Source organism: Amblyomma americanum, chromosome 10, assembly GCF_052857255.1.
Source record: "Amblyomma americanum isolate KBUSLIRL-KWMA chromosome 10, ASM5285725v1, whole genome shotgun sequence".
NCBI classification, from domain to species: domain Eukaryota; kingdom Metazoa; phylum Arthropoda; class Arachnida; order Ixodida; family Ixodidae; genus Amblyomma; species Amblyomma americanum.
In genome coordinates, this window is record NC_135506.1 from 53,458,723 (window position 1) to 53,466,470 (window position 7,748).

At 45.7% G+C, this 7,748-nt stretch overlaps 1 protein-coding gene across 1 annotated transcript; it reads left to right on the plus strand.

The window, feature by feature from the left end:
* The first annotated feature begins 2,239 nt into the window (after nt 1-2,239).
* Nucleotides 2,240-6,715, plus strand: LOC144106312 (uncharacterized). Its single transcript, XM_077639091.1, has 3 exons — nt 2,240-2,815; nt 3,589-4,086; nt 4,925-6,715. Exons 2-3 carry the CDS (start codon nt 3,590-3,592, stop codon nt 6,342-6,344), a joined length of 1,917 nt encoding a protein of 638 aa, XP_077495217.1. The 5' UTR covers nt 2,240-2,815; nt 3,589; the 3' UTR covers nt 6,345-6,715.
* The last annotated feature ends 1,033 nt before the right edge of the window (nt 6,716-7,748 follow it).

The window sequence follows — 7,748 nt, forward strand, 5'->3', positions numbered from 1 at the left end:
ATGGGCAGAGGCAAATCATATTTCATTCCTTTTCTTCTGCCCCAACATGCCATTTTTTTTTTGCCTTCACCGGCGGCAGCCTAGAAAGAAAGCTGCACTAGGCCGCATCGCTTACGGCGTAGGCCGCATTAAGGCTGCATCGCTTCATGCGTAGTGAACGTCTCGCGCGGTTATCTAACCCATCTGACAAATGTTGCCCGCCAACCTGTCATCCCTGCCCATTCTTAATCTTCTGCCAATACGGGCCTCTCTTGGGCTCTGTTTTCCCCCACTTCTATAGTACTGTGGCAGGCGAACGTTATCGATCCCTACTCTCAATAAAGCTCTTCGCATCCGTGATTTTGACTGCGTTAAATGTCGAACGGCTATCGCCCCGACATTCTGAGAGCACCTCCAATGCCCCGCTCCCATCATCTATCGGCTCGTTTGAGCGCCGTCGATAAGATCCCGTCCACTTTGGCTTCGAGTGGGCGTGCCGAAGAGGCAGCTTTGATGCCGCGACGACGCGCTCTACTCACTTTCACTCACAGGCACGTGGGAGTCTTTGTTTATTCTGATGACAAACACATGTGGCGTCTAACCGTATTGCGTGGTTCACTAGAACGAAAGCATTTATTCCGAGAAGACACGTCATGCAGGGCCCGGCTAATGAACGGCTCAGGCGGGTTCCAAATCCGAGGTCAACGCCAAATTCTTAATAGTAAGGCAGCCGGAGTTTGGGCACTCATTTGCGTGTCATAGTAGCTAGGACAGCCTTGTTAACAATAGAAATTATTGTAAATAGGGGCCCGTTATTCACTTTAAGGGGGCGGGCAACGCTATACTACTGATAATAATAATTGGATTTTTGGGGAAAGGAAATGGCGCATTATCTGTCTCATATATCGTTGGACACCTGAACCGCGCCTTAAGAGGAGGTAATCATGGAGAGAGTGAAAGAAGAAAGGAAGAAAGAGGTGCCGTAGTAGAGGGCTCCGGAATAATTTCGACCACCTGGAGTTCTGTAGCTTTCACTGACATCTCACAGCAGACTGGCGCCTTAGTGTTTTGCCTCCATAAGGTGCCCGTGTGCTGTGCGATGTCACTGCACGTTAAAGATCCACAGGTGTACTAGAAACGCAGTTTACCAGGGCGCTCGCAGAATGGTCGTCATCGTGGTTGGTCCGCATTTGTGCTATGTGGTGGCGTAGCTTGTTGTCTTTACACAACGCCCGCTCGGCGCTTTGATACCGAAGAATACCCAGTTGTAGTTTTCCAGGTGTACATGCTGGTTTCCTTCAAACTAATCGCCAATATTTAAAAGGAAACTTGGCGATCGTCAGTCATACCTGTGCTGTGAATACATGGAAAAGTAGCCACATGGCTCCTGCTCCTGCGGTAGATATTTATTGTGCTCTCAGTTGAAAGAAATGCGAGGAACCGAAGTGAATTGGCCGGGGGGTGTACGGTGTATTGATCTCAAAAGCTTTTAGTAACTACTTTAATTTTCCCTCGAGCACATTGGTCAAACCATTGTTCCTCGCGAAGCTTATTATTGTTCTCCTAAAAGATTACCATGCCCAACATTCTCGGACAAAAATTTTTAATATTAGAAAATTGCAAGGTACTGTTATGGAAATATTGAAGGCAATGATCCATTCTTACGACGTGCAGGAAAACATTTAAAGTTTTTGCGTCGCTCGCATCGAGCAGTAAGGTTACCATGGAAAACACATGGGGAACGCTTTTGATGATAGCAAAACCGTTAATGGCAAAAAAATGCAAGCTTGTCTACGGCAGATGTGCGGATATTATGCTTGCTACAGTAAAATATTACAACACATGAAAAAATTGCATTCATAAACTCTTTCCCGATCAAACATGCTTTCGTTGCAGAATTGGTGGGTATATGTTACAAGTAAAGATTGCAAGGTGCACGAGCATTATGCTATATTGAATAAAAACTTGCCAATAGCGTTTATGTATTGAAACTTTAAGACGTATGCCGTGTTTCAATAGAAGATTATCAATCAGAAGTGAAGCTTTATAAACATAAGTGCGTATTTCATCAGTGCCATTCGACAAATGCAGTTTCATTCCAAACAAAAAAAAACGGTGGTGGAAAACAAGGTCACGTAGACCATGAATTCCAATGCCGCTATGTATGACAGCACCTTATCTCCTTGGGCCGCTTTTGGAGCGAGGAGAAATCTACGGCCAATCGCTCTCATATCCTCTTCGGTCGGTTTGCTCCCATAAGGACTAACACCTTGAAACAGTTCGCTATCAACCACATGGCTCTAGCCGCTAGTGCTGAGATGTCTAGCCAAAAGTACCGTGAATGCCTCGAGCACGGTTCAGTCCCTCTTCTCGTCCACGCCATGGAACATATGATGGAACATATGAGGCATATGGGTATTGAAATTGAGAAAAAAGGCAAGTGACTACTCTCCGTTAGGTCACTGAACTTCCGACCGCATTTAGACAGCAACAAAACAGTGCTTGTCAGGGAAGAAGGTGAACAGAGGAAGAGTTCGGCTACGATATACTGTTTCAACAGAAATCGTAGAAGGTAGAAAGGATCGTGCAGAAAAAGTGACGGATTTCTAGAAGATATGATGCTGGCCCGAATATTATGCTGGTTCTCTAGAGGCCTTCTGGACTGCAGGTGAGCACGTACGCTTCAGGAGCCCGAAATGTTTCTGGCGGCCTCATCTCCAAGGCTTCAAGAGGCAAGATTTGAAAAGTAGTCAACGACCGAGCAGTTTTTGCTTTTCACACATTACTTTAGTCAGAACAACGTTTTGCACGGCGCTACAGTCAAGAGGCGTGACAGGTGAGTAAACACCGTTTCGATACTAGTTTGTCGTTTTCTGTAGAAAAATGGTCTCCCTCATTTATGCTGTGAACTTCATTGCACGCGGTCCGGTTTTTGGAGCTATGAGAAGCGGCTCAATTTTTATTGTTTCTCAAAAGTAACTTCTTGAGCGTCTACTCCAATTGGCCAACAGCTACTTCTTACATACATTCGTTCAAACGTACTGCTCAGGTCAATCTTTCGCTTAAGCTCTTTGGGGCCCTTTACTATATTTGTGATTATTTAGTTGGAAAATCACATCAGCGCAATCAGTTATTATCGACTAGTAACTGCCTGCACCGCCTCCACTGATTTTCGAATACGCATTTCCTCTTAGCGTCGGTAAACACCCAGGCAGCGCATAAAGGCATTGAGGTCCAAAGGTCATACCTTTTAGTCGAAGGAAGGTGATTGTCGTGTTCTCACGAAAATAACTGTTCTCTTTCTATATAGTGCCTGTACTGCTCGATGAAAGCATGCCGAGTTATCTGACAAACTGAAAGATCACAGAAGAAACTGAACCTTGGCTTGCATATTTTACCCTATTATACGTATAATCTGGCATATTAGATGACATCTGGAAACTTTTGTCTATGACACCTATGTATGTTCGTGATAGCTTTCTCTTTTCCAAAAGTTGTCTCTTCACTTGTGCCTGGAAAGATAAGGGAGTATGCGCATATTAAGCTGCATTTTGATGAATTTTTCCTCACATTTATTCACTAAACGCATCATTTATTCTTACAACCTAGAATGAAGACCATCACTCTGTGGATGCCATGGTTCTTCTTGGGTTACGTGGATGCGCTGCTCAGGCCTGATCTGATGAGGAAGCACGATTTGAACAATGGCCCTTTGCCACCGACAGTGAGTAAACAAGCGCACGATGACCATAGAGACTCGGTTGTCTCTCGGCTCTTGGAATGCCCGGAGGATCTTCACGACAGCCTAGAAGAGCCCATAATCCCAAACACACGGTCTGTTACTTGCTCACGCTCATCCAACTGCCAAGTCTACGGAGACTGCTGCTGGGACGTCGAGCTGCTCGACAGTCCGGAGGCAGACTTGCCCAAGAGTTCCTGTCTACCAGTACACGCGTATCCTGGAGCGAAGGCGTTCGTTTACATGGTAACCGGCTGTCTTTCCGCGTGGCCCGAAGATGAAGTCCGAGAAGCGTGTGAAGCAATACACGCATTTAACGATACTTTCCACTTCATCCCTGCTACGAGCGCTAAAGACCTGACTTACCGGTGAGCCATACTTTGTCTTGGCGAGGAATCTTCGTTACAATTTTCCTTTATGATAGCATGTTTCTGTATGCAACGCGGCTAAACAAGCCAAAATCACAAAGCCGCGTCAGGTTGTTTTTTTTTACATTAGACGTGGAAAAAAAGGCTTCTGAGTGTCTTGCCGTTTGACTGACCTCTCGTTGGTTATCCCGAGACCACAAACAGAGTTCTGGATAGTTTCGGGTTTCATTATTGCGAACGAGTGAAGATGGTACATACCTGGCTAGCACCGTGGTTGTAGTGTTCTATATGGCTACAGTGAACGTTTAATGTACGGTCCTCAGTGTGTCATCTAATGTTCTTCAATCAGCGCTAAAATTTTTGCTCATGTCAGCTACACAAATTTTTTGTCGTGATTGCTAGAATTGCTGCCCACAATAAGTTGGAAGAGAAACAAAAAAAGCGTGCAGAATAGTTTGCGATAGAGCTTATGGTAGCTATCAGTCCTGTTTATTCCTTACGGTTTGGTAAAATTTGTGTCCATATTTTTCTTTATTCCGGTGCAAATTTCCAATTTCGTTGCTGCCTCTAAGCACCAGGTCGAATACGCTTACAAAGGGAATGAACTCCGCAATATCAAGAGCAAAGCATTAGGTTATGGTGGTAGCAATAAACTGCGTTCGCAATATTCGTTTATCAGTTTGTATCACACGCTGCATGGAGGAGGGCTTCACGGAATCATGATGCGTTTACCGACAAGAACAAATAAGCTGGAAAAGGTTCTCCTGAAATCCTAAAACCAGGCGCGCCAGCACATTCAGAGCTCTAAAGTGTAACTTTTTTTCTCTTATTATTGCAGGAACGCCTTTTGCGCAATTTGCAACTATGACATCGCCAATGCCACCTTCTGGACTCCGGTGACAATTGCAAACGAAAGCGCGGTCTACGTCTTTCCACCTGATATGGTGAGGAGGAACCCTACACGCCATCTAAGGCCTTGCAGTGAACACAGACCGAAAGAAGCATGTCCAGAAGGCACTGCTGAAGAGGTGACTCGCAAATGTGACATGTACTACGCACCCGTCAAACATGAAAATGACGCAGAAGAACAGCTCTACAAGAATGTGTACTGCGCCCTGTGCAGCGGGGCTGACGTGTTCAACCTTACTTGCACACCGACAACCTTCCTACCCCAAACAGCCGACGGCGGTATGAAGATCTCTTTGGGACCAAACTTGGCTGCTTTGTTCAGGCCCGTAGTAAGCACGCCCACTTGTTACGCCCTGCACGACGGCCACTGCTATATTACACGGGAGAAGCTAGTCCCCAGCGCACAACGCCATTCTGAAAACTACGCTGACGTAGTCACTGAAACGTCAGCGAAGAGGTGGTCGTTAGTAACGTACAAACCGAAAAAGCCCGACTATTACAGCCTGCAGAACTATATCACGGTGGTGTCCACGTCCTTGTCGATATGCTTCTTGGCGCTCAAGATTGTAGTGTTCTGCACCTACAGCGACGCGCGATCTGCTTCGTCCTCCTGCACGATATGTCTCTCCGCGACTCTCCTGGTTACCCAGGCTCTCTTTCTTCTGACGAAGGGCATCGACCTCTCAGATGACGTGTGCTACGCGGGTGCGGTGTTCGTCCACTACAGTTTCCTGTGCACTTTCTTCTGGACGTGCGTACTGTCGTTCGACATCTGGAGAAGCCTCACCACCGTCAGTGCCAACTCGACTCGCAACAGTTCCTTGGCCACCTACGGTCTCTTCGCCTGGGGAGCGCCTATAGCCGTTATCGCCGCCGCTTTGACTGTGGACCAGACGGCCCCTGAATCGGCGCTGTCACCGAGCTACGGAGAAACGGCGTGCTTTATATGCACTTTCTGGGGCCAGGTCCTCTACTTCCAGGTTCCCATGGCGTCGCTTGTGCTGTTCTGCCTGTTCATGTACCTCAGCACAGTGTGCTACATTCGGAACACCTCTTCCGCGGTACAGGGAACTCGTGGTGGGTCCGTGTCCAGTAAAGAAGGCGACGCGAAAGACAATCAACAGCGTAGCTGCCTTGGACTTTACGTCAGCTTGGCTCTCGTCATGGGCTTTCCCTGGACAGTAGCACTTGTTGGCGCCTTTGTTGAGTCTACGGTGATCGATACCATAGTGAACGTGCTGGTAGGTTCGCAAGGAGCCTATCTCTTTGTTATTTTCAAGGACTACCGCTACATTTGGTCTTCTGTACGCAAAGGTTGGAAAAGAGCAGCTCCAAAACCAGATGCTTGAATTCCCACCTCAGCAAAATTCATGCCTCTTTAAACTCAAGGGATGCCTACGCATATAAAATGGCACTCGGAGTTTTGTTTACTTCGGGGCCGATACTCCGAAGAATGGTAGCTTTGTTCTATACCGCATCTAACAAATGCGACCGCTTGGGCAGATGGCCACGCAAGTGCACTAATGGAGTGGATCCTTCGAAATCAGTACGCAGAGTTTTAAAAATCTGCTTACAATAACAATTTAATAATTTTCTGCGGGCGAGCCCCGGTCTTGGTAATATATTTATGTTATGTCATTCATTTACGCCTCCTTTAAGAGCTATATTAGTTTTTCTGTAATAGCAATGCTGAGAAAAATAAATGCAACTGCGGATATATCCACGGATAACTTCATGAATATATCCAAGGATAAGCACAATCCATGGATAACTCGCGAAATAATACACTTAAAACGCAGAATTAAAAGGTTAAGAAAATCCAACAAATCAAGCACTGTCTCAGACTTCTGCCAAAAGGTTAATACAATGAACAAAGAATAGAAGGAAATGCAAAAGACGCAAAGCAGCACTTCTGCAAAACAACTCTTAGCAACTTTATTAAAGAATCGCCCCATAAATTCTGACGCTATATTAGTGACAAAGAAAAGTCTCCAAACCATTTGCCATCTTACGAAGAAAAAAATCAGGCTGTTACGTTTAACGCATTTTTCCAATCCGTATTTACACCAGACAATGGTATTACGCATTTTTTAGGCAAGAAAACAGTGAACAATATGGTGTACTGGATGCGCCAGTCGTAACTGAAGAAGGAGTAATATCATTGTTGTTAAGCCTAGATGATAAAAAGTGCAGCGGTCCGGACGAAATTCCAAATGTCCTCTTGAAACGTTATGCCGAACCCATGAGTAAGTACCTATGCCTTGTGTTCAGTAAGTCCATATACGAGCGCTGCCTCCCAGCGTAATGGAAAGTTGCAAAAGTAATACCAGTTCATAAATCAGGTGATTAGACTTGCCAGTGAAATTACAGGCCTATTTCTCTTACGTGCACTTCCTGTATAGTTTTAAAACACATTATCCTAAAATCAATAACATAGTTTGTTGAATCAAATAACATACTCCCTCCCCAACAACATGGCTAGAGGCGTGGTCTGTCTATTGTTACATAACTTGTCGAGACTTTAAATGATTTCGCAAAAGCAAACAGATATAGTCTTCTTAGGGTTCCCCAAAGGCTTTCAACCGGGTCTGGCACGCCAAACTGCTACAGAAGCTAAGTCATATATTAGGCGGTGGGTCAGTAGTCCAATGGATCGCCAATTATTTAACCGACCGCCGCCAGTTCGTGCAACTCGGCGACCACACTTCAGATACTGTCCAGGTCCTTTCCGGTGTACCACAGGGCTCTGTTTT

Excerpts from the sequence above, each read along its gene's own strand:
- LOC144106312 (XM_077639091.1), top strand. The coding sequence starts at position 3,590 with ATGAAGACCATCACTCTGTGGATGCCATGGTTCTTCTTGGGTTACGTG. Across the intron at positions 4,087-4,924 it reads GCTAAAGACCTGACTTACCG|GAACGCCTTTTGCGCAATTT; the intron begins GTGAGCCATACT and ends TTATTATTGCAG.